Here is a 26964-nt window from a genome sequence, read left to right as displayed (position 1 = left end):
AGGATGTTGCTCCCACATCAATTTTGGGGACTCATCCCTCTGCTGGGAAACATCAGCAAATATGACTCTATCTTATCTTTTTTCATGTAACTCATGTGAATCTGTCTCTCAAGCTGGCTTTCTGAACTCCAGTGGCAAAGGACACTGGAAAATGTAGTTTAAAAAAAATCTGTGTTGAGATTCATGATTTAGGAAATTATAAAAATGTGGACAGGATGTCAAAATATTTTGAACTTTGATATGCAACAATTAAACAATAAGCAGAAAACACAGGAAAGTAAGATTCTCCTGGAGACAATAATTTTTATTCACTGAATGAATTAGATGGGACCAATTTTCAGTTTTCATTTTAATAATGGCTTAACGCTAACAAATTAATGATCATTTTCCCACTTTGAATATCATTTTCACCTCTTTTGTGAAATTATGTTTCTGGCTATATTTAAAAGTTGCCTCTTAGTTTCTTTCTCTCTACTGTAACATTTTCTGGCCGAGTTACTTTATCTCTTCTTATGTGGAAATGTGCACTCCACATAAGGGTTTCACTTTTACATGTGACAATGCATCATCTTTTCTGGCCCACAGGGTAGGCTCAGAGGCTCCCATGACCATTCACACTATTCAAGAGACAAAACAGAGTACATTTATATGTTCCCAGCTGATTTCAGAGTCAGCACGTTCTATGATCCTTTTCCACTTCATTTAGGACCAACAATTAGGATGGGACCATTAGCTTTTAACAATTCCCACAAAGGCAGGAATTTCTTATACTTGCCTACAATATCTTTGTTTCTTGGTTTGAAAAAGAAATCAACCAATTAACATACTATTGAAACACATTAAATTTGCTTAAAAACATTCTGGGTTTATTAGTTCTCAATAATTGTAAAAGTTGTAAAAGTACATTCTTAAGAATGTTCACATTCTTGTGTTCATATGAATATACTCTGCACAGTTTTCCAACTCCCACAGCAAACTACTAACTTAGCCTTTGTTTAGAATACCTTTTTCCCTGACAGTTTCATTATTAGAAATGTATGCTGTATCATGTTTTTCTCACTTTAATGTGTCAGCTAGGTTTTGCACTCAAAGATGACTACAAAGACATTATGAAAATATCCATCTTCCAAAAAAAAAAAATCCACCTTCTTTTCTAGTATGAGAGTGGCCCTGAGCATATCACACAACCTCATGCTTATCAGTTTGTCTATAAAATGAAAGGCTTAGATCAGATGATCTCTAAGTTCCTTCCAGCTGTGTAATCCCAAACCTCTCATTTTGTCCTGATAGTGTGGTGGTAGGATCTTTGAAAAAAATTTTAAAATATATTAACCATTAAAATATATTAACATATATTGACCATTCCAGGGAAACCTCATTTTCAGAGATGTGCTCCTTGCTACTTTATTAGAAAACATGCAATCATGTTGTCATATTTGGAAAACATCAGGAAAACCAAAGGTATATTATTCAGTAACTTTGCCAAGATCTCCCATGAGGAACAGAGGAGAGACGTAGGTTCAGATCTCTCTGATTCATACCTCTCTTTTATCTTCTCTGTTTTACTTCTTCCCTAGCATTCCGTCAGTGGGGCTGATTAAAACCATAACTCCTCTAGGCATAGGGAGATTCACTAAATGGCCCTGAGAAATACATAGATAGGACTGAAAACTGGGATAAGTAGAGGGTTATTTTGGAAGGATATGTCTCTGTGCTCCCACAACACCATGTGTACACTTTATCACAGTGTTTGTTTTCTTATTTGCTGTCTTTACTAAAGTCATAGTTGCACTTATTTATTTCTGTATCTTCAGCACAAAGAATTAGGCTTGGCATATACTTTAAAAATATTATTTATTTATTTATTCATGAGATAGAGATAGAGATAGACAGAGATAGAGATAGAGAGAGATAGAGAGAGAGAGAGAGAGAGAGAGAGAGAAGCAGGCTCCATGCAGGGAGCCTGACATGGGACTCGATGTTGGGTCTCCAGGATCACACCCTGGGCTAAAGGCGGTGCTAAACTGCTGAGCCACGCAGGCTGCCCCACACTAGCTTTTTAAATGTGGAATTAACACCTTATATTGTAAGCAAGCATTGATTCTACAAGCTGGAACTTTCTGTCTTAAGGGTTATACTGGGATTCATTCCATGGAATCAGTTAGGAGTTGACAAAAATTCATATACAAGCAAGTTCCCATGGGCAACATAAATTACCCCATTTAAAGTTCACAATGAGGGCAGCCCCAGTGGCTCAGCGGTTTAGCGCCGCCTTCAGCCCAGGGCGTGATCTTGGAGACGTTGGATGGAGTCCCATGTCAGGCTCCCTGCATGGAGCCTGCTTCTCCCTCTGTCTGTCTCTCTCCTTTCTGTGTCTCTCATGAATAAATAAATGAAATCTTTAAAAAAAAAAAAAACACCCCATTTACAAAAAAAAAAAATGAAGTTCACAATGGTTTTGTGAAGTAGGTGTCACTTGTAGTACAACTTGTAGTTGTACTTTACAAAAGGAGACTTTGTTTTCTCCATCCAGAGAGAAAACATTGCTCATCATAAAACTTTGTTTTATACCTGGATAGTTCTGTTACACTTTTTTTTTTTTTTTTTTACTTTCTAAGCACTTATTTAGGATCTATCAAATGCTAGATAGATCGCTAAACCTAAGTCCCAGGTTAATATTCATTCTGTAAATATTTTTCAGTTTTTATTTAAATTCCAGTTAGTTAACATACATGTAATATTAGTTTCCGGTGTATAACATAGTGATTCAACAATTCTGTGTATTACTCATCATGGTAAGTGTAGTCTTTTATCCCCTTCACCTGTTTCATCCAACCTCCCATCCACTTCCCCTCTGGTAACTATCTGTTTGTTCTCTATAGTTAAGAGTCTTGTTTTTTGGTTTGCCTCTCTTTCTCTTTTTTCCCTTTGTTTTGTTTCTTAAATTCCACATATGAGTGAAATCATATGGTATTTGTCTTTCTCTGACTCACTCAGCATTACTCTCTGTAGATCTATCAGTGTTGTTACAAATGGCAAGATATCATTCTTTTTTATGGCTGAGTAACATTCCATTGTGTATATATATACCACATCTTCTTTATCCATTCACCTATCAATGGGCACATAGGTTTCTTTCATAATTTGGGTATTATCAATAATGCTGCAATAAACATAGGAGGTGCATATGTCTTTTTGAATAGTCTTTTGAATAGTTTTTGTAGTCTTTGAGTAAATACCCACTAGTGTAATTACTTCATCATAAGGTAGTTCTATTTTTAATTTTTTGAGGAAACTCCATACTGTTTCCACAGTGGCTACACCAACAGTGCGAGAAGGTTCCTTTTTCTCCACACCCTCGCCAACACGTGCTTCTTATGTTTTTGATTTTGGCCATTCTGACCGGTATGAAGTGATATCCCATTGTGGTTTTGATATGCATTTCCCTGATGATCAGTGATGTTGAATGTTTCATGTATCTCTTAGCCATTTGTATGTCTTGTCTGTTCAAGTCTTCTGCCCATTTTAAATTGGATTCTTTGCCTTTTGGTGTTGAGTTGTATAAATTCTTTATATATTTTGAATACTAATCTTTTATCAGATATATCATTTGCAAATATTTTCTCTCATTCACTAAGTTGTTTTTTAGTTTTGTTGTTTCCTTTGCTATGTAGTTTTTTGTTTTCGTGCAGTTCTAATAGTTTATTTTTGCTTTTGTTCCCTTTGCCTCAAGAGACATATCTAGAAAAATGTTGCTGTGGCCACAGTCAGAGATAGTACCACCTGTGCTCTCTTCTAGGATTTTTATGGTTTCAGTTTCACATCTAGGTCCTTAATTTGTTTTGAGTTCATTTTTATGTATGGTGTAAGAAAGCGGTCCAGTTTCATTCTTTTGCATGTCTCTTCCCAACTCTATTTGTTGAAGAGACTGTCTTTTTTCCCCCATTGCATATTCTTGCCTCCTTTGTCATAGATTGACCAAATAGTTGTGGGTTTATTTCTGGACCTTCTATTCTATTCCACATTCTGCAATTATTAAAACTCAGCTAAATAACCAGAAATAAAACACTCAGTTCCGAGTTGCCACTCGAATTCATTACTTTCTTCTTTTTATGATTGTCATGTGTTTCTATAGGTGTTGAGATTATTGTTACTTTTCCAAGAGATGTCAGTTATCCCCAAGAAATGAACCAAGAAGATTTACAAGAAAACAAGTAAGGAATATTCTTTGAAAGGCTAGACTGAAATTTAAGTATGAAGTGGTACTTGTGTAGTAACCTACATTTTTGGTAATTTGCCCTCCACAAAACATTCTAAAGCAGGGGTTGTGATAAATATTATTGTGGCAGGAGCCAGATAATTTAGGCTTTATGGATCATATGGTTTCTGTTGCAATGATTCAATTCTGCAATAGTAGCTTGAATGCAGTCATAGACAATATGAAAACAAATAGGTATGGCTGTGGTCCAAAAAAACTATGAAAACAGACTGAAGGCTGGATTGGCCAATGGGTCATAGTTTCCTGACTCTGCAGCAGTGCCACTTAATGTATGATTCTGCAGTCCTTTGGTTACCAGTCCTTGATGAAGTCAGGACAGAATAAAAAATGTAAACATTTAAAAAGTTGTATTATAATTTGACAAAGTAATTTTAGGTTCACTGATCTAATAATGAAAAAATGCAGGTTTGTTTTCATGGTCTTGGTTTTTTGTTTTATTCTTAAAGTAATTCCCACTCTTATTACAAAAGTTCTACAAAAGTTTCATTTCACAATGGATTGGAAAATTTAAAAACTGGTCCTTTATGAAGGATAGTCTGAGAAGTTCTGGACTGGTTAATATCTTCAGAGAAGGAAAAGAGTGCATCCTTGTATGCCTGCACTTTGCCTCTCTGATTTCTCTGCTCAAGGAAATAGGGACTGGGGAAACTAAAGTGTGGAGTGCAGAAGGCAAATAAAGTGGGGAATGAGTTGGAGGGTGGAGTCTTGTCCTTTCAAGAATACAGTTCTTCCACTCACCAGTACCATTTGGAAATAGTTCTCCAATTTTCTGGTGATATCAGGCTGAACTGAGAAGTGGAGATCCAGAAGACATAGGGTATGAGTTTTGAATGAAACTGTGTCCTCCTCCCCTTTTAGTCAGATAACAACAGTGCATGGAGAATGGGCACGAGCGCATTCTGTTTCTCTCCCAAATGAAATTGAGATGGTGGACTTCCAGACAAAGATGCTGACCATGGGGCCTTTACTTCTGAAGAAACAGGGAAGCTCTAAGGAGCTCTGTGATGAGAATGTGGGCTTTTTGTTGCCAAGACCTTGCTTAGAACCAAACATTTTCACATCTGTAGCCAGAGAAGATGTTCCTCACTTTCTGAAGGGACAGCAAAGAAAATCTGAAGGTGAGTTCATTTAACTATAGTGATCCCTTTATTTTTCTGCCAGCAAATTATCTGTCTCTATCTATCTATCATCTATCTATCTATCTATCTATCTAGCATCTATCTTTCTATCATCTTTTTCTTGAATATTTGAAAAATTATTACCATGAACTCATATTTAGTTGATGTTTACCTGTGGGAATTTTGGGGGCTTAAATGGAAGATGCCTTCCTCCAGGATTTGAGTTTGCCACTCTCTCTGGCCCAAGAATTTTTTACTGATAGCAGCACTGGTGCCAGCATTTCCCTTTGGGGCAATGCTGTCTTTGATATTTGCTTACCACTGTCCAAACCAATTGGCCTAAGCCTTCGGAGACTAACTTGTAGTTCATCAAGGTGCATTCATTGGTTTATTGCAGTAAGAGAGATCGCATAGTAGAGAAACTGGCAGGGTAGGGTTTTTAGAAGGGTGCATTTCCAATAGCTTCCTAAGAAAAAGTGCATAAAGTATACTAATGATAGTTTTTCATTTTCTATGTTTCTTTTGAACTCTTTTCTTTCTACTTGTTTTGTTCTCTGTATTTTCACATTAGAGGCTTTTTCTCACACATCCATTGTTCCTTGGTTATTTCTATTTCTTGGCACTAAAAAGTGCTGTGTGCCCCAGGGTACTTGTTGAATGGGCAGTGAGAGACCTGGATGGTTGAGTGAGGGATTCCCCAACTGTCAGAGTGCATAGATAGGCCTTTCTCTTGGTTAGTTTTTCCTAGATAGGGATAACCCAAGCCCTTGACTATGGGTTGAAAGACTGGGACTCAGCTGTCAGTATGCATGCTTCCACTTAATCCTTTTATTTTCACTCCAACACCCTGTTTCTGCTCTCAGCTATACCTAGCTCCTTAGCATCTTTGTCCCAGACTCTCCAGAAAGTAAACTTCGAGCCATCTGCCAGGAACAGAGAAGAGCACCTCCTGATTAGTGGGGCAGGACAGATAATCTGGGGACTAGTCATCCTCACCTTCAGATACCTGCTGGTATCTTCAATTCCTGCTCCTTTCTGGAGTTCTTATTTCTTGTTGAATTCCCCCCTCCCCCACCCAGGCACTGAGCAGAACAGAAAAGGCTGACAATCAATTATTACTCATCCATAAAGTTTTCACTATCTAAAATTTTGTTGACTTTGCTTATTTGCTGTCTTATCCTCTGGGCTTTTGTGGTTGTTGTTGTTCTTATTTACTCCTTTTTCATTTCCTTTACTATCATTTTAGTGATGTTTGTGGGATGGAGAAAAGCTGGAACATTTGATCTTTTAACTAGAATTCTATACACATTGTAAAAGGTTTTCAACATGTATTGCCGAACTACCTACTGACAAAATCTCACCTCGACATTCTCACCAGAAATGTTTGAGTGTTTTTCTACCTCATGTTATCCCTGACCAACATTGGACAATATTTATCCAAATATTCAGAAGGGTTTTTTCTTTTTTAAATCAGTTTATACATATGCACCAATTATACATTATATTCAGTTGCATTTCTGGTATTAGCTTGTAGCATTGTCTCAAGTATATGTTTGTGGTTTCCTTCTCTTTAACAGGGAAACTTCAACCTCTATATGATGACCTCTCAGAGGGCAAGGATTTTGTCTTTGTTGCTCACAACTACATTGCTATCTTCTGGGATGGTATCAATTACTTATTAGGCGCTCAATAAATATTTGTTGAACAAAGGCATAAAGAATTGGGGGAGGTGGTTTTGCTAACTTGTGGTTAAGGGGAATGTTCAAAACCCTTCTATTGGTACAAAAAAACAAAAACAAAAACAAAAAACCCTTCTATTGGTATCCTTTTCTTAGGTACCATTTTTCACCTGCCAATGTCTTCTTTATCTGTGTTACATTTTAAAGAGGTCTGTTTCTAAGTCAAATTTCAAAATGGCAGCCAAAATGATCTGCCCTATTTTTTGACCTTCAACGCACTAAATAAAGGGGATGGGAGGGAAATTTCACATAAAATCTCCAGGTCTCTGGCTTCTCTTGACAACTGGAGAATCTAACAGTACTAGATAATCCGTCTGGAATGAACAGCATCACTTGGAACCGCGTACTGAATGTCTCTTTAGTTGGCATACAATTTCAGCTCATCACTGTCCCTGTCTCATTTCATCCATTTATGTGACCTGCTTTGATGCTGGACACATGGGAGCTTTTGGTGTCAATGTCAAGCTGTGGTGGTGGGTGGGGCTTTAGGGACCATTCTGACTTTTTGGTAAAAGGACAGCAACTAGGTTTACACTACCTAGTAAATTCCATCTATGATCTCTACCCCATGTTTAAGTTCAAACAACTGTTAAAAGGCAATTTTTGTATGGTGGTCCAGGCTTTATGAGCAAAAAAAGCACTAGGAAACTAGGCTAAAAGATGACTGAATGATAAACATGTCTTGGGAATTAGAGTTAGTGTATTGCTCCAGAGAGATTCAGACATTTATTTCCTCAGAAGCTGTTTGCCTACATTCTAGGATAATAAAACCCAGAGATACATTTTCCCTTTCTCCTGAAGACATTTGCTTACTTTTCATAGTAAAGATCTCTGTTTCTTGGGAGAGAAAGATAGGTCAAAGTACCAATCACTCTGTATAAGTTCTGAGTTTCATAGGGTTCATTTCTGTGGTGCTTCCCCACAGGTAAACATCTGGTGCTCATTGTGTTGCCCCGTGGAATTGGGGTGTGGGAAGCTGGTGCTATGATGCTTTGTAATAAATTCTCTGTTCTCTGATCCAAAAAGCTTGCATTTCCTACCAGAATATAAATAAAGACATAAACATAAATAGAAGTATAATTATTAATATGAATGTAAATATAAATATACAGACATAAATGTATATATATAAATGCTTTATATATACATATATATAATATGCATTTACAGTTAACCCTTGAACAATGTGGGGGTTGGGGACACTGACATAGAAAATCCATGTATAATTTTTGATTCCCCAAAAACTTAACTACTAATAGTCTACTGTTAATTGGAAGCCTAATCAATAATATAAATAGCCAAGTAACACATATTTTGTATGTGTATTATATACTGTATTTTGATAATAAAGTGAGCTAGAGAAAAGAAAGTGTTTTTTTTTTTTAAGATTTCATTTATTTATTCATGAGAGACACACAGAGAAAGAGGCAGAGACACCGGCAGAGGGAGCCTGATGTGGGGCTCGAACCCAGGACTCCAGAACCACACCCTGGGCTGAAGGTGGCACTAAACTGCTGCACCACTGGGGCTCCCCAAAAGAAAATGTTATTAGGAAAATTATAAGAGGCGCGTGAGTGGGTTCAGTCAGTCAAGCATCCAACTCTTGGTTTCAGATCAGGTCATGATCTCGGGGTCATGGGATTGAGCCCCATATCAGGTTCTATGCTGATCACAGAGTCTGCTTGAGATTCTTTCCTTCTCCCTCCCCCTCTGTCCCTCCTTCTGCCCTCTTGCTTTCTAAAATAAATAAATAAATAAAATCATCTTTAAAAGAATAAGGAAAATATATTTACAATAGTGTATTGTATTTATCAAAAAAAGTTCACATATAAGTGTACCCATCCAGTTCAAACCCATGTTGTTCAAGGGTCAACTGTATATAAAATACAACATTATATATAAAACCATATCCCCCTTCAGTGGTGGTAGCTTTAAGTGTTTTGTAATCATTCCATGCCCACCTTCATATGGATCACAACTTGAAAAACTCTTAATTTCAACTTTTCCTCAAACCTTAGCAACAAGATTACTCCATCCCCAACTCTGGCTTAAGACTTTCCGTGTTCACTCTATTACTAAGAATATCTAATTATTTTATTTTTTCTTGTTATAGAGTTTTCTATTTCTGATGTGAACCACAGTAGCCGAAGAATTGAGGTAAGATTAGTTTTAGCATTTCTGACTTAATATTTGAAACCAAAGAACTGCTATTAGAGACAAACTCTATCAAAGACCTCAAACCAAAATCCTCGGCCACTATAGCTTGGAAAACAACAACTCACAGATAGTTTTGTAGATGTGAAGAAATACTGGGAGAGGTATACTTTGCCATGTACATTTCTTTTCTGGGGTGATTTCTGTTCTTTACATAATGAGGTGAATGACTCTTTTAGACATATTTTAATTTGTCTTCTTTTAACATGCCTAGAAATTAGGTGAATTTTTTGTCCAGTGGTAGAAAGATTTTCCTAATTGTCTAGTTTGTAAGTACAGTTTTTGGAAAGATTCTTGTGACCTTCTCAACTGCCGGCCTCTTCTCTGTCCCATAAGCCTTTGAGAAAGTGCATAGGTACTGCTTAATGTTGTAAAAAGGAGTTTATTGGCCTTAAAAACAAATAACAGCTGCTACGAGGGATATGTTTAAGCCCTGGAGAATCTGTCTTTTTTTTGAAGTTATGTTTAAATGATGGAAGAAGACCATCTAGACAATAAAAGTGGAGGATTACGTTGCATTTTACCTACTTCTAATGCTTAAGTCTCTAGTGTCAGTTTCCTTTCCCTTTCTTCTTACACAGAGGTGGCAATACAACGAAAATTAAACGTATAGGTCTTGATTGCCATGCATGATCTATGCCTATAAATATCCTAATATAATTAGGTACCAAATCTGGGAAAAGCCACAATGGAAAGTCAGTTTGTAGCTTAATAACCACAAAGCTGATTTTTATATATTGGGTTATACTGACCTCTAGAGGTTGCTGATAGTAAAAAACTGAGTTTATTGAAAAATAGTTGGAGCACAAAGAAGTAAAAACCATTCAGGGTTGCTAACTTTCAAGTGTAACATGTGGTACGTTTATAAGGCCCTCTCAACAAAACAATTCAGCAAAATATTAAGGAGTAGTTGTGCTCCAGATACAAAATCTGAGTTAGTGTGCAACCTAATGATCATTGTTAAAGTAACTGTAAGAAGTGTTTTTGTTGTTGGTTTGCTTTAGAGAGAGAGAGAGAGAGAGAGAGAGAGAGAGAAACATGAGCAGGAGAGGAGAGGAGCAGAGGGAGAGGGAGAAAGAGAATCCCAGGTAGGCTCCAGGCCTAATGTGAAGCCCAACACAGGGATCGACCTCACAACCCTGAGATCATGACCTGAGCTGAAATCAAGAGTCACTTGATTAAGTTCACACTTAACCAACTGAACCACCCAGGTACCTCTGTAACAGAAATGTTAAGCTGTTCTAAGCTGATCTAAAAAATATTAGATCAGTTCTATCGAAAGGAAAAGGAAAAGAGAAAAATAAAATTTCTCATCTTAAAATGTTCATGTTTACATGGGGTGCCTGAGTGACTCAGTCGGTTAAGTGTCAGACTCTTGTTTTCAGCTCATGTCACGGCCTCAGGCTCCTGGAATGGAACACCCCACATCCGACTCCACATTCAGTGAGGAGTCTTCTTCTCTCCCTCTCTCTCTCTGCCCCTTTCCCCACTCGCTCTCTCTTTCTATCTCAGATAAATAAATATTTTTAAAAAATTTTAATGTTTACATTATAGGGTCCTTATTTTATTTTTTCCTTATTTTATTTTAAATACATGAACACGAATCTTTATAGCTATAATAATCTTGGTTTTTATTTTTTATTTATTTTAAAAATATTTTATTTTTAAGTAATCTCTGCACCCAATGTGGGGTTTGAACTCACCATCCTGAGATCAGGAGTTGTATGCTTCACCAACTGAACCAGTCGGGCACCACCAATAATCTTGGTTTTTGGAAATAATGTTTTACCAAAAATACGAGGAATAAGCTTTTAGTTTTTAAAATTGGGATCTCTAGGATAGCCTTGTAAAGGCTTCCTGAAAGAGAATCTTAGAATCTCTCTGGATTGCTTTAAACCAGTTAATATGATACGCATGTTCATTAGCCTTTTTTCTTTCCTTTTAGTTTCCTCTGCCACCGTTGTCACTTTTGTCCATGAAACCTGGTCTTCAGACTATCCCTCCAAATCACAAAGATCAAAAGGAGAAAGAAAGAAATATTCCAGATTTCACATCCTTCTTACCTAAGCTCTCAGAGCCCAGAAGTCTATCTGAGGAGTTTAGACCATCAAATAAGCAACAGGAAGCTCCATTTAAGGTGTTTGTGGATCAGACTCTCAGGGCCTCTGACAGCTCTATTTGGTCCAGAAACATGTGCTCTTTTTGGGAGGCTAACCATCACAGACAACACATGGAGACGGAAGAGAACAGAAAATCTAAAGAAACAGAAGGAAGTGACAAAATTGCAATCTGTCACTTCGAAAAAGGACAATCTTTGGTGTCCTTTGAGAATTGTAAGGAAAGCAGTTTTCCTACAGATAGGGAAGTGGACATTGACTGCCCTGGTCATGAAATGAGAAAAGCAGAAGAGAATTCTCAACATTTTTTGTCAGGAAAGAAAGAGAGGTTAGTAGCTAGAAACTGTAAACAAGACTATGCAGTTGGATGTACCATACCAATCAAGTTCCAAGAATCCCAGCATTCAGAAAGAATCCTAAACCAGGATGAAGAGACAAGAAATGATAAGGCTGATTCAAAAAGTGCTTCAGTACATAAAAGTGAAGCAATTGAGCCAAAGCATATTTTAGAAGGGCATACTGCACTTAAGAGTTTGTCCAACGTAGTCCCTGATGGCCCCACTGAAAAGGTCCCACAAGATCACAGAGGCACGGAGACAAACATAAAAGTATCAGTAGCAGACGCAATCAAACCAGAAATGAATGGGATGGTGCCTCTTATCCACATCACTTTCCCTGGACATGGAACTCCCAAGGAACTGGCAATAGCCAAACCAAGCCTCCCAAAAAGAAAGGGCACTCTTCATAACAACAATAGCTTCAACATACTCGCACACCAAGAAAACGACAGACATAAGATGAAAACCCACAGAAATAAGCTGGATTCGAAGACAAAGACCAGTAACAGGACACCCCAGAATTTCATGATTTCCATCGAAGGTTCCATTAAGCCTACCATGCATAAAACCAGCATAAAAACTCAAGTTTTCCCTGCTCTGGAGCTTGTTGACCCCAGACCTCGGCAATCACCCAAGTTTCAAAGAAGAATGCCACAGATAGAAAAGAAGCAATCAACTTACCGGGCTCTGAAACCTAAAAAGCAGTCTTTTCCTTGCATCTGTAAGAATCCAGGAATAAAAAAGTCTTCTGTCCCTCTCTCTGCTCAACCAATAGAGCCAAGACTAAGTTGCTTAGATCTTAAGTATAGTGACATGTTCAAAGAGATCAATTCAACAGCTAATGGGCCTGGAATCTACGAAATGTTTGGGACTCCTGTTTATTGTCACATAAGAGAGGCTGAACGTCATGAGAACAAATATTATCAAGAGATATGCTCTGCTCCATCTGGCAGGTGTATTACCAATAAATGTCGATCTTCACACAGTGAGAGGAGCAGCAATAGCAGAACAAGATTTTCCCAGAAAAGACCACATATTAAACCTGCAAAGGCTTTGCTTGGCATCAAACAAAAGAACAAAAGTTTAATTTCTAAAGAAAAGGGTTACAAGGCTGTAGGTAGCAACCAAAAGGGCATTGAAAATGGTGATGGTATTTCAGATCCAGAGTGGCAGATAAAGTCTTCAGCAAATGACTTTCTCTCTTCCAGTGATGAAGGTCAGCCCATGAACTTGGCTCTGCCTTGTGAGGGGTCCACTGAACAGAATGAATTCCTTCCTGTTTCACATTTGTCCATTGTTGAAGAAGTTTCTATGGAAGAGTGTGCTGATGAAGAAGACATTTCTAATAATCAAATACTTGCCACAAGCCTCAGAGATCTGCATAAACTTGAAGAGCTGCATCACCAGACGTCATTTATCCTTTCAGAAAACAGCTGGGCAGTGCCCAGCGAGAAGAGTTCCAACAAACATATACTGCAAGAAAAACAGAATACAGCATCTCTTGGTAAAATAAGTGCCAACCAAATTTTAACTAATGATATAGGGTTTGAAAGTGTTTTAGAGAAGTCTGAAACACTTATGAGTTTCTCGTTCCAAGAGAAACAACAGAGTGCATCTTCCCAAGCATATCAACATTGGGCAGATTCTTTGGATGATGATAGTTTAGCTAATGAGTCAATTACATATCAGTCATTTGGACAAACTTTAAATGATGCAAATTCAATTTCACAAGAAACTCTAGATTCCGTAAAGACTGAAGAATTGACAGATGAACTATTAGGATGCCTAGCTGCAGAACTATTAGCTCTTGATGAGAGAGATAAGACCTCTCACCAAATAATGGCAAATGAAACAGATCCTGAAAACCTAAATCTTGTCTTCAGTAGGAGAGGAAAAACCACTCAAGAATTGGGCAGAGAGACAACAAATGTTAAAATACAGGTTGGTATGACTAGAATCAGTGATTCATTGGGGCAGGAAGAGACCTCAGAGACAGTCTAGTTCAAACTCCTTATTTTCAAATGAGGAATCAGAAACCCTAAGCAAGGGCAGCCCCGGTGGCGCAGCGGTTTAGCGCCTCCTGCAGCCTAGGGCGTGATCCTGGAGACCCTGGATAGAGTCCCACGTCAGGCTCTCTGCATGGAGCCTGCTTCTCCCTCTGCCTGTGTCTCTGCCTCTCTCTCTGTGTGTCTCTATGAATAAATAAGTAAATAATCTTTAAAAAAGAGAGAAAGAAAGAAAGAAAGAAAAAGAAAGAAAGAAAGAAAGAAAGAAAGAAAGAAAGAAAGAAAGAAAGAAACCCTAAGCAAGTAGTTTTGTCAAGGTCTCACTGTTTGATTGCAAGTTTGGAATCCAGGTCCCCTAATTGTCAGGCTAAGATATTTTCATTATGCCATCTTACTTCTGGGATTCAGCTAGCCCAACACTGCAATGGCATCACTTTGGGTACATTAATATAGCAAAACTATTTATTTAAAATAGGTCAATATTTTATTCAGTGAAGATGTTTTGAATCAACAAATAGTGGAGAGAGAATTATGGGTGAAACATTGCTCTAGGTGGTGTATGAGATAGAAAGAAATGAACATAGCCCCAGAAGTAGCTCACTAATTCCAAAAAAGATTTGAAGGCATGAAATATGAAAACTTTAACACAGAAACATTATTGATGTCAACTATGTTCCTGGCACTGGGCTTAGAACTAGAGACACAATGGGGTACAAGACTTAGCCATTGCTCTCAGGAAAGATAAGCAACAATGCTGAAATAAATTTTAAAAAAGATTGTTTCTCATAGGAATGGGGGTGGGGACAAAGAATATTAGCATATCATTGGGTTTTGTCTATTTCAATTCTCACTGAATTACATGAGCCTCCAGAAACAGTAGGTTTAGCTGAAATATTATTTATTGAGCATTGACTCAGGTTATATCAGATGTCAGGATCAGGAACAATTATTTTAGATAGTTGGTCAAACGATACACAAGGTCAATAGTTATATTATAGTTGGTTTATTGAGAACTTACCATGTAGGAGCAAGACATGTTATAATGTCTTCTTTATAACCTTCAAAATAGCTCTAGACATAAATACTCAAGGTAATAACAAGTCGCCATTTTGAAGATGAGAAAATTGAGGCTTAGAAAGTTAACACAGTGGGTGAGTGGTGGGGCCAGGCATTCTGAATCCAGTGAGATTATTCCTGAAATGCCAGCTCCACCTTCATGGTGAACTTGGTTTCTGCTGGGGGTAGACAGTAATTCAGGGAGGCCTCCAGGCTTGGGTAGGAAATGGGGATATGTGTGTGCATATACCTGTGTGTCTGAGATGAGTCTGCCACTCTACCATTTCAATTTTTTTTCAAGATTTATTTATTAGGACACCTGGGTGGCTCAGCCAGGTAAATATCTTCCTTCAGCTCTGGTCGTGATCCTGGGGTCCTGGGGTCAAGTCCCACATTGGGCTCCTTGCTCAGCAGGAAACTGGTTCTTCCCTGCCTTCTATTCCTCCTGCTTGTGTGTGCTCCCCCTGCCCTCTGACAAATAAATAAAATCTTAAAAAAAAAAAAGATTTATTTATCTAAGAGAGAGCGAGCATGCATGGTAGGGGGAGTAAATCTTCAAGCAGACTCCCTGCTGAGCACAGAGTCTGACTTAGGGCTTGATGCCACAACCATGAGATCATGACCCATGAGATCATGACCTGAGCCAAAACCAATAGTTGGTTGCTCAACCTATTGAGCCATCCAGGTACCTTACCATTCTGCCATTTTATTTTTTTTTTAAAGATTTTTTTATTTATTCATGAGAGACAGACAGAGAGAGAGAGAGAGAGAGAGAGAGGCAGAGACATAGGCAGAGGGAGAAGCGGACTCCTTGCAGGGAGCCCGATGCGGGACTAGATCCCAGGACCCCAGGATCACGCCCTGAGCCAAAGGCAGAAGCTTAACCGCTGATCCACCCAGATGTTTCTCACTCTGCCATTTTAAATTTAAGCAAAGCTAACAAGCTAGTAAATATCAGTAGCCCATAACCCCATCCTACAATGCTGGAGTCAAAACTGACTTTCGCAGCCTTTTCCTTCCCAGGCAGTCCTTAAATTTAGTTTGGATAGAAACATAAAAGATGGGAAGGAGGAACCCAAATGGCCTTTTCATTCATGAAGAAGGTAAGTTTGCAAGAAAGTCTTGCTCCTGATGGACTTCACCATGCCTCTGTGTCACCATCATTTATTTTTTAAGAACTTGTAGAGAAGACCAAAACAAAGCATTTTTTACTGTGATTAACCCATTGGAAAACATGGTCTAAATTCTACAAAGAGATTCTTGTTCTCTGACCTCTAAGGTAGGGTTTCTCAAAGTTGACTGTGATTGCAATCATTTGGGGTTCATGTTAAAATGTAGATACTGATTCAGTATGTCTGGAGCCTCAGATTCTGCACATCTAACAATCTCCCATGTTGTGTTGCTGCACCTGTCTGCAGATTCTCCTTTGAGTAGCAAGGGTGAAGAGGACCATGGATCTTCATTCTATGTAGCTGGTCTTGACAACACTTACTCGTGTGGCTGTGCAAGCCGGAGAGAGAGTATCTGTATGTATGTTTGTGTATAAATGTGTATTTAAGTCTATGCATATAGGTTTATGTGTATATGTGTGTGTTTGAGTGCATGTTTGTATTGTGGAAATAATTGAAGAACAGACAAAGGCTATTCAGAGCTCATATGGTAAAAGAGCTTCCATCACTTGTGTTTGGCAGAGACTCAAAGGCAAGCAGAGGAGTGGGAAACCCTTTTAGAGGTAAAAAAGGCAGGGTTCAGTAGGCCCTGATTGGAGGCTTTTGGCATGAGGAAACTGTAGGTGGTCTAATAAGCAGCATCCTATATAACGAGTTAGGGGTCCCTATTTGGCTTTCTCTAGTTGGTCCCAAGTTAGAAGAAAGGAAGACTACTTTCCAGCTCTCCCCTCCATCCTAATAATTCAGAGTTTAATGGTGACTTTTCTTTTGTTTCATTATCACAGAGATATAGTAATGGGTTCAGGATATACAATAAGGAGGAGAAATTTCTCAACTCAAATGAAAAGAAGATATTTTCTGAAAATAGTTTAAAGAATGAAGAATCTATCCTGTGGACTAAGGGCGAGATCCTTGGGAAGGGAGCCTATGGCACAGTAAGTTAAATGGGAAACACGATGAAACCCCAAATCCCCACTGCTCCTTGACCCACCTTTTCCTCCCTAATCTTCTTGTGCCCTCCCACCCTGTATACTGTTTTATTTGGATCTCTTTGAGTTGGGAGTAACAGGAAACCCAACACAAACTGGCGTGGGGGAAAGGATGCTCATTGGTTTATGTAACTGAAGGATCTGGAGTAGGTGTAGTTCTAGGCACAGCTGATTTCAGGGGTCAAACAGTGTCACTAGGGTCTGGCCACTCTGTATCTCTCCTAATGGGTCTCATTCTCAGGGTCTATGTGGTGGGACAATAGCCATTGTATTTCTACCCTCTCATTCTCCTGCATCTAAGTCCAGAGGAGAGATGTTTCATTGTTCAGGATGTTCCCAGATGTTGGAAGAATCATAGCTGAGTGGCAAAAACAAAAGATGTTCTTTACATTTTTTTGAATTGCATGAAAGACCATCTAAAGTCCTAGCACATTAGATAGTACTTACAAAGACTGGGAAAAGGAAGACCAATCCCCAGATAAAACAGGTTATGTTTCTCGCTGGGGACATATCAGCGAGAAGCTGGTAAGACATAAAACCACTAAAGATACATGATGGGGTCCCTGCCAAATTGCCCCGGGATCTGTCTTCCTCTATTTCCTTAGAGCTTTAGCACCAAAATAGGCATTTCACTTACTTGGAGAGGAGTTTTCCAGTGTAGTCATGTAGGTATCTATGAGGTAAGAATTATTACCTCAGTTTTATAGATGAGAAAAACTGAAGTCAAAAAGATTGTACAACTTGCCCAAAGTTACATAGCTGGGGAATGGTGAAGCCAAGATTCTAACCAATCCAGGCCACTTGACTCCAAGCCATTATGATATCCATTCACCATGCTGCTCATCCCCATTTTGGCTTCACTGAAACATTGAGTTTGCTTAAGCACTTTGCATTTAGGTGGGGATGTGTCAACTTAGAAAAGGACAAGGGTTTGGGAGGAGAAGGGAAAAACAAGCATCACCTGAGGCATTTTGTGAAGAAGTTGTATCATTTATGTTTAATAAAAAGGTCTGCTTCTAGGTATATTGTGGTCTCACTAGCCAAGGACAGCTAATAGCTGTAAAACAGGTGGCTTTGGATACCTCTGATAAATTAGCTACTGAAAAAGAATACCGGAAACTGCAGGAAGAAGTAGATTTGCTCAAAGCACTGAAACATGTCAACATTGTGGCCTATCTGGGGACATGCTTGGAAGAGAACATTGTAAGCATTTTCATGGAGTTTGTTCCTGGTGGCTCAATTTCTAGTATTATAAATCGTTTTGGGCCATTGCTTGAGATGGTGTTCTGTAAATATACAAGACAAATTCTGCAAGGTGTTGCTTATCTCCATGAGAACTGTGTGGTGCATCGAGACATCAAAGGAAATAATGTTATGCTCATGCCAACCGGAATAATAAAGCTAATTGACTTTGGCTGTGCCAAGCGCTTGGCCTGGGCTGGCTTAAATGGCACCCACAGTGACATGCTTAAGTCCATGCATGGGACTCCATATTGGATGGCCCCGGAAGTCATCAATGAGTCTGGCTACGGAAGGAAGTCGGACATCTGGAGCATTGGCTGCACCGTGTTTGAGATGGCCACAGGGAAGCCTCCACTGGCTTCCATGGACAGGATGGCAGCAATGTTTTACATTGGAGCACACAGAGGGCTAATGCCTCCATTGCCAGAACACTTCTCAGAAAACGCAGTGGACTTTGTGCGTGTGTGCCTAACCAGGTAAGAAAACAACACAGGAATGTGGAGAAATCCCCAGAGGTTCCAAGATTGCTGACATTGCCCCCCTACAATTTACGGCCCACAAAAAAAAAAAAAAAAAAGCAGGGAGTGATTTTGTACCGAAAGGAATTAGCCACATTGGGTGATTGTGTGCCTCACTGCATCAGGGGATAGGGGTAATGCTTCAAGTAGCAAGTGTCTCAATTAAATGATTTATCAGGGAGAGACAAATGATTTATCAGGGTGTGCGAACAATGCTAAAGATCCACTTACTTATGAGACATCTTCCCAGGGGCTGGTCATGGTACAATGATATCCCTGTGCTTAGGTTCCCCTGTCCTCTCAGCGAACCAGTGTTTTCACCTCCTTCCTAAAACCGACTCTTGGAAAGTATGTGAGAAATTCATCCATATTGAGGGATTGATATGAATTGACTGATTGATGATGACTGTCAGATTAAATGTATCAGTACCCCCCCCCCCCAGAAATGCTTGCATTTAAAATGAGGGGAAACATTTGAGCCTTTGAGCCAAAGGAACAAATCTCTGAAGCATTTCACGTATCGAGTGAGGAGGATAATTGGGGAAATAGAAAAGTAGCGGAAAGTTGCCTGTTTTTTTTCTGTTTTGTTGCTCCCTACTATCTATGGAATAAAATTTTGGATAAAATGTTAGAAGGGATTTTAGAGATTGCCCACTTGTGTGGTTTTCAAACGTTTCTTAGCTCATGTGAATTTTTTAAAAAAAGATTATTTATTTATTTATTTATTTATTTATTTATTTAAGAGAGTAAGTGAGAGAGAGTGCTGGAGGGAGAGGCAGAGAGAGAAGCAGACTCCCTGCTGAACAGGGAGCCCAATGTAGGGCTTGATCCCAGGACACTGGGATCATGACCTGTGCCAAAGGCAGATGCTTAACCGACTGAGCCACCTGGGCACCCCCATTTTTTATTTTTTAATTTTAATTTTATTTTTTAAAGATTTTATTTATTTATTCATTCATGAGAAACACACACACACAGAGGCAGAGACACAGGCAGAGAGAGAAGCAGGCTCCATACAGGGAGCCCGACATGGGGTTCGATCCTGGGTCTCCAAGATCACACCCTGGGCTGTAGGCTGAGCTAAACTGCTGAGCCACCAGGGCTGCCCCACCCCCATTTTTAAAAGTAGACTTCATGCTCAGCATGGAACCCAATGTGAGGCTTGCACTCACAACCCTGAGATCAAGAGCTGAGCTGAGATTAAGAGTCAGATACTTAACTGCCTGAGCCATCCAGGTGCCCCCCCCTCATATGAAATTTTAATTCAAAGAATAAAACATAAGAGCAGAGATGGCTCTGGTTAGAGTGTGTGTGTGCGTGTGTGTGTGGTGAGGGAGAGCTGAAATGTAGGGGGGAAGCCAGAGCCCACCCACCAGGCCTCTATCTACTTAGTGAGGCTCAGCATTTAGTTGGACATACAGGATGAGGAAGGCTTTCTTGCTTTTGAAGAAGTGTGCGTTCTTATCCCTGGATAAAAAATTCTAGTGCTCCAGGTTTCAGCAAGCATACATGGTGACCTCCAATTCCCAGAATGGATTCATTTTTAGTGTCTTATTGAATCTCAAAACCCACAGTTCTCCCTGCCTGCTGACAAGTGTGCCTCTCTCTTTCAGACTCGGTCTCTTTCTCCCAGCATGTGTATCAGAGTGTGCTGGTTGATTTCAGGGGGTTGCACAGGATGAGGCCGAAATGCATACTCCGTGCTCCAGTTCTGGGCATCCCTAGGTGTTCCAGCATGGATTCTGTGTACAGAGCCTCAGGCACAGAGCGGCTTCTTGTTCCCTGCAGAAACGTCTCACAAGACATAGCAATGTTAGAAATATCATACGAACCACTACTAGTTTTGGAATCAGTCTTAGCTCTTAAGACTACTACAGTGGCTTTGTTCTGAATTGAACAATTATCTATTACTGACCCACAGGAACTACATGCTATTTTCCTTTCAAGTTGTCATTACTCTCTCTCACACATACAAATAAATACACAGCTTTAAAGAGAAAGGGTGAAATCTTTTTTATGGCTCTCCTTTTGAACCACTGTTTCATAAACTAACCAATAAACAAGTCACACCACTAATGATCAATTGAGTTGTTGTGAGGGTTAATGTAAATTGCTTAGCAGAGTATGGGGCACATAATTAGGGCTCCATAGTTAATAATATTAATACATCCTACCTAATTAACATTATATATAAGCATAAAATTACCTCTTGAAACTCTATAGCAAAGACCCTAAGGACTCTAGAATCTTGCCTTATGACAATATTCTTTGGAGGTGTGGATAGTCAGAAATAAAGTGAGGGAAGGCACTCACTCCTAAATATTCAGAAATGCAGATGACTTACCAGGAATAAGGATGAATAGAACAGAAATGAATTTTGAGGAACAATAGGAAGTATGAATGGGGATACTCCTATGGGCAGGTTGAAAGTTCTGGGAAATTAGGCCAAGGAGGTTAGTTTTGTTGCAATAGGCAGCAAAGAGCAGGAGATTGCAAAGAATTTGGGGCAGATAATGCTGTAAAGAAAATGGCCTTTGGAAAAGTAGGTCCAAAAGCAGCATACCGGACTTCAAATGGAGGCTGCTTGAGACTAGAACGCTGTGCAGAAATCCAGAGCTTGGACTTTGATGGTGGTGGAAGCAGTGGGACTGTAAGGAGAAGGGTTCCAAAATATTCCAGGGGAGGAGCAATCAGGACTTGGTGATGGGGCAATGATAGGACTGCACGATTTTGAGTATGGATAATGGAAGAAATAGCAAGTTGTGAAAGAGGAGCAGGGGAGGGAATTGAAAGAAGGCCTGCCATTAAAGTGAATGTTCAAAGCTGTGAATTGGAGCTCAGAAAAGCAAATGAGATTGGAGGCACATCTTTAGAAATCAGAAGGTCAATAGTCATGGATGTGAACAATTTAAGAGGGCTGAAGAAAAGGTTTTTGAAAATGCCCAGGGGAGAAGTAACAACACAAGTCCAGCACAGGGTTGAAGAAGGGAGTTGTCCCAAGGCAGGAGAAGAACTAAGAAGTCTCCTCTAAGTCTATGCAAATTGTTTCAAAAGGGGGTGATGGTGAATGCTTCAAATGCTACTACAGAGATGACAAGGAGGATGAACTCATTACATTTGGTAATGAGAAGATTGCGTTTTTTTTTTTTTAAGATTTTATTTATTCATTCATGAGAGACACACAGAGAGAGGCAGACGCAGGCAGAGGGAGAAGCAGGCTCCATGTGGGGAACCCGATGTGGGACTCAATCCCTGGAATCTGGGATCACGCCCTGAGCCACCCAGGTGTACCAAATGTGGTTAATTTTAAGAGGGCAATTCCTATGGAGAGGACTGGGCCAAATGGTAAGGATTTAGGATGAGTGTTGAAAAGTCACTGGGTTTGACCACATTAAAGAAATTATTTTTGGAGAGATTTCTGCATATTTTGAAGACAGGAGACAGAGATTCCAAAAGGGGTGGTTTTATTTCAAAATAATTCATGGCCACTTTATTTTTAAAAATTTTAAAAAGATTTTTATTTATTCATAAGAGGCAGAGACGCAGGCAGAGGGAGAAGCAGGCTCCATGCAGGGAGCCTAATGCGGGACTCGATCCCCAGTCTCCAGGATCACACCCTGGGCTGAAGGCGGCGCTAAACCCCTGAGCCACCTAGGCTGCACCTCCATTTCTATTCTTTTTTTTTTTTTTTTTTTTATGATAGTCACAGAGAGAGAGAGAGAGAGTCAGAGACACAGGCGGAGGGAGAAGCAGGCTCCATGCACCGGGAGCCCGACGTGGGATTCGATCCCGGGTCTCCAGGATCGCGCCCTGGGCCAAAGGCAGGCGCCAAACCGCTGCGCCACCCAGGGATCCCTCCATTTCTATTCTTGATAGTTATTCCCCACCACCCTCCTAGCCTCTCCCTACCCTCATCCATGCCACAAAACTTATCAAAAGATAGTCAATTTACCCAAAATAATGTCTTTGGAATAGGTCATTGCAGATAACCATTGACGGGTTCACCAGTTGACTAGTTCACTGGCAAAAGCTTAATTTCTTTTTCTTTCTCTTTCTTTCTTTTTTTTTTTTTTTAAGATTTCTATTTGAGAGAGTGAGCGCACACACAAGAAGGGAAAGCGGAGGGGCAGAGGGAGAGGGAGAAGCTGGGATCAAAACCTGAGCCTAAATCAAGTCAGTTGCTTAACCAATGGAGCCACCCAGGTGCCCCTCCCTCTACTTCTGTTTTTAAAGTTGGCATTTTGAGTCAAGTAGACCCAGCTGGGAGGCACTTGTGGGGTACTGTTTCTAAATTGTTTTTCCCTTCTTAGGGACCAGCATGAGCGACCTTCTGCTGCCCAGCTCCTGAAGCATTCCTTCTTGACAAGAAGTCACTGAACATACATCAACTTTTCTTTCCAGTTTCCTTTATAGGCACTTTGTGATTGCTTCATTGTGGGAATGATGGTTAAGGGACTTTTGTTTTCCTAACGTTAAGTCAACTCAACCCAGTTTAACCAGATCCTGCAGTGTCACTAACTAAAAAAGTTTGTTACATACTAGCCTCCTCAAGCTTCAGGCATGGTTACTCACATATATGAAAAAAAATTTTCTTCAACAGTAACAACAAAAAAACCTATTCCAGTGTTTACAGCTTTGACTGTCCAGGAATCACAATCTCTGTTGCTTTATAGGACTGTAGCCTTTATTTTTGGCCTGTCAATTAAGGTCTTTACTTTGAAATAAATTGTAAAAACAAGAAAACTGTATTTTGTTTTGCTTGGTGGGTAAAGACTTTAATTCTTGAAAAGGAAACTAGAAGAAGGTGAGAAGCTTAAAACTAGAGAGAGGCTATATGGTTTACTTTGGCTACAATCTTTGCAGACTACAGGCCCCTCAGTCAACAGGAAGAGCTAAGGGCCTTGAAATCTCATTCTCAGAGGGTCCCCTAACTCCTCCTAAGTCTCCACCTACAAGAAGCTGTACTAATCAAGGTAGTTCCATGCACCTTAGGCTGTTTTCCTAGAAACTTATAGTATGACTTGGAGACCTCACTTATTTGCAGGGTGAACATGGCACACCTAGAACTAGCTGAACCTAAGCCAGCTAGTAGGGCAAAAGCAAGATCTGATAAAGGGGAGTGGGTTGGCATATAAACATTTCAGGGCACTTTGCTCATTTCACCTGAATGAGGGACATTCCCACTGAGGTCAACTTTTTACAATTAAAAAAAGATTTATATATTTAGAGAGAAAGAGAACACGTCCACAAGTGCGTGGCGGGGGGGGGGGGGAGGCTAGAGAGGGAGACAGAAAGAATCCTCAAGCAGATTCCCTGCTGAGCGTGAAGTCTGACACCAGGACCCTGAGATTATGACCTGACCCGAGCCTTGTTTTAAGTTGGAGGATGAAGCACTGTTGGTAAGGTTTCTACTGCTGTGACTCCACCCATTCACTGACACCTGTTGTTTTGGGCTATCTACAGAATCTTTTCACTGGCCAACATGTTTCGATAGGTCTTTGTGGGTACACTTTCCTTTTCTCCAATTTGTCCAGTTCTTTTCTCGTATTTGACCATAATTTATGTTCATCACTTACTTGTATATCAGCATAACCTGAAATATTTTGTTGGTTTTAAAAAAATTTTAGTAGAGCTCTTAAGCATTCTTTAAAATCTGGATGGCTTTATCGGATTTAGGAGCAAACTACATAGGAGGAAAGGCTAGGGGAAAAAGCATAATGTATGTACACCATGAAGTTGGTGTTAACAACCTTAACCCTTCCCTATTGATAGAATACTGAACTCAACTTTGGAACAATAAGTAGAATCTGTTGTTTTTGCCATTCATTGGCAAATGTCATTTAAGACATGTCTTAAATGTCATTTAAGATAATAACAGGTTGGAATTATCATCACTGCTCAGATATTTGCTTACTTTTAATCTTCCTTGGAAAGAAGATTGGGAGTGCAAAGTGAGGAGGGTCCGAAAGGAGCTTGGGAGTGCAGGTAAGTGGTGGCTGGAAGGACTAGCATTTACCAAGCTCTTAGTATAAAAAAGCACCTCATCTAATTATTATTTTTGGGTTGGTAGTAGTATTCTCAATTTGTTAATGAAGGACAGGGTTAAGAGCTAAATGACTTTCTCAAGGCCGTCTGACTGGTTGGTGGAAGTTGGGACTGTCACTCAGTAATTTGTGTGATGTTACAGCTCTTTCCCTGTTGCTTCTCAGATGTGTGGCTAATGAAGTTTTACCCAAACAAAACCCCACTGGGAAGCTGATAAATTCCACCAGTCTAGTTAGTGAATCTGATTACTCTAATGGTGTGAAAAAATTATTTTTCACTTAGCACGGTATCACTTCCCTTTTCACCACACACAATGCTTGTTTTTAATCATATTTAAAAATATACTTCATTATGTAAGGAATCTTCCTGAATGCTTTGGACCATGCTCAGCCAAAGGAAATTTCACTTCCTGGGTAAAATTCTAATAGTTCCAACTCTACAGTTCTTCCCTAACTTTAACGTACTTTAGTCCTTACACGGTAGACCTATCTCCATGGCAGAGTGACGAGTTGCCACAGTGGAAAAGAGCAAGCTCTAGAGTATGGGACTGGGGAGTGCAGAGTATTCGATTATCCACTTCCTCCTGCATGACCACTACAGCAGTACTCAGCCTTCTGTATTGTAATGAACAGCTCAAGGATAAAAAAACCACTAAATCTGCTCATGAGCAGTCAAAAGCTTCCACCTACTAGACCATCTTCATTCCACATACTTGTTGCATTTGCAAGTATTTTTTTTTTTGCAAGTATTAATTCAGCCTAAAGCTGCTATGTAATGTAGAGCATTTAAAAAGGCTTTCCAAGACATCCTGTCAACTTTCAAGTACCCAATATAGGCAGTCTGTGTCTTCACAGGTGATTAATACAATTAACAAAAAAAGAGTTAAAAACTGGAATAGTAAACAATCCTGAGGAAAAGCTAAAGTACTTTGTCCTATTGCCATCAATTCTCAAAAACTTGCGAAAAACTATGGCTGAACTCATCTGCAGAGTAACCGCTCTTATGACTTCAAAGCTAAAAAAAAATAAAACCAATCTTGGGTATATGACCTGACACTTGTAAAGCCTAAAAGCTCTTAATTTCATGGCAATAAAATAAAAAGCCTTTCAAAAGTGATGCTCTTCACTGCTTTGGGAGGTGGTGTTGGGGAGAGGGCACAGGTAGGCCATATACCAGAGCTAAAACAAAAACGTACATTTTTTTTCATTATATTGACAACAGCAGGTTTAATAGATTTCAAAATTTTTATTTTACATTTAGCCTTTAGATGCATTTTAGAGAAAGTAACTTTTCTATCCTAGTTCTATTTTATTAAAGCCACTGCATGGCTTCAATTTTCTTTCAAGTGGAAGGTGCGCATAAATTGGTGCAGAAGGCAAGGGGCTTGAGAGATCAGCAATTATATAGCAGTTTATAATTGGATATTTTTTTCATGGATAGTTCCCCTTCAGATAACTGTAATTCCTCTTTGCTTTCTGGGGAGGTGATGCAACAATTTAACAAAGGAAATCCCACAGTATGAATAAAAGTGAACAACTTAAATTCTGGAAACAGGAGGCATGCAGTTTAATACACACCCAAGTTTAATGCACCTGGACTGGGTTTCATCACTCCCTCCAATATCTATTTTTTAAAAAAGATTATTTATTTGTTTATTTATTCATTCATTCATGAGAGACAGAGAGAGGCAGAGACACAGGCAGAGGGAGAAGCAGGCTCCATGCAGGGAGTCTGACATGGGACTCGATCCTGGGTCTCTGGGATCAGGCCCTGGGCTGAAGGCAGGCGCTAAACCGCTGAACCACTGAACCACTCAGGGATCCCCTCCCTCCAATATCTATTAAGATTCTCGTCAATGCCATCTATTCTATTTATCCTTCCCTGATCGGCCAAACCTTAAACCTCACAACCCTACAAATAGGTACATTTTGTAGGTAAGGGAAATCAAGCCCCAAAGTCAAGTAATTCACCCAAGGATATCAGCTAAGTGGTGGGTCTGAGACTGGAATACGAACAATCTGAATGAACTCAAAGGTCATACTCCCTGATGATTTATGAAGTTACTCAGAAAGAGAAACTTACATTAAGACCTTATTTCCCATATTTCCCAGGGACTGAAAGTTATTTCTGATTC

At 39.5% G+C, this 26964-nt stretch overlaps 1 protein-coding gene across 5 annotated transcripts in view; it reads left to right on the top strand.

Moving 5' to 3' along the window:
* Window positions 1–23528, top strand: part of MAP3K19 (mitogen-activated protein kinase kinase kinase 19) — a 60018-nt gene extending 36490 nt beyond the window's left edge. For 3 of the 5 annotated variants that reach the window (XM_072757615.1, XM_072757613.1, XM_072757614.1), the window contains 7 exons: window positions 4136–4214; window positions 5138–5397; window positions 9250–9293; window positions 11296–13746; window positions 16822–16971; window positions 18046–18743; window positions 23096–23528. In XM_072757615.1, the coding sequence (XP_072613716.1) occupies window positions 4136–4214; window positions 5138–5397; window positions 9250–9293; window positions 11296–13746; window positions 16822–16971; window positions 18046–18743; window positions 23096–23162 (3749 nt within the window). In that variant the 3' untranslated portion in view covers window positions 23163–23528. The remainder of the gene's footprint in view (window positions 1–4135; window positions 4215–5137; window positions 5398–9249; window positions 9294–11295; window positions 13747–16821; window positions 16972–18045; window positions 18744–23095) is intronic. The other 2 variants (XM_072757616.1, XM_072757617.1) reach the window with 1 other exon arrangement.
* Window positions 23529–26964: the final 3436 nt, after the last annotated feature.

Source organism: Vulpes vulpes, chromosome 5, assembly GCF_048418805.1.
Source record: "Vulpes vulpes isolate BD-2025 chromosome 5, VulVul3, whole genome shotgun sequence".
In the NCBI taxonomy this organism is placed as follows: domain Eukaryota; kingdom Metazoa; phylum Chordata; class Mammalia; order Carnivora; family Canidae; genus Vulpes; species Vulpes vulpes.
This window is presented reverse-complemented; position numbering and strand designations above follow the sequence as displayed.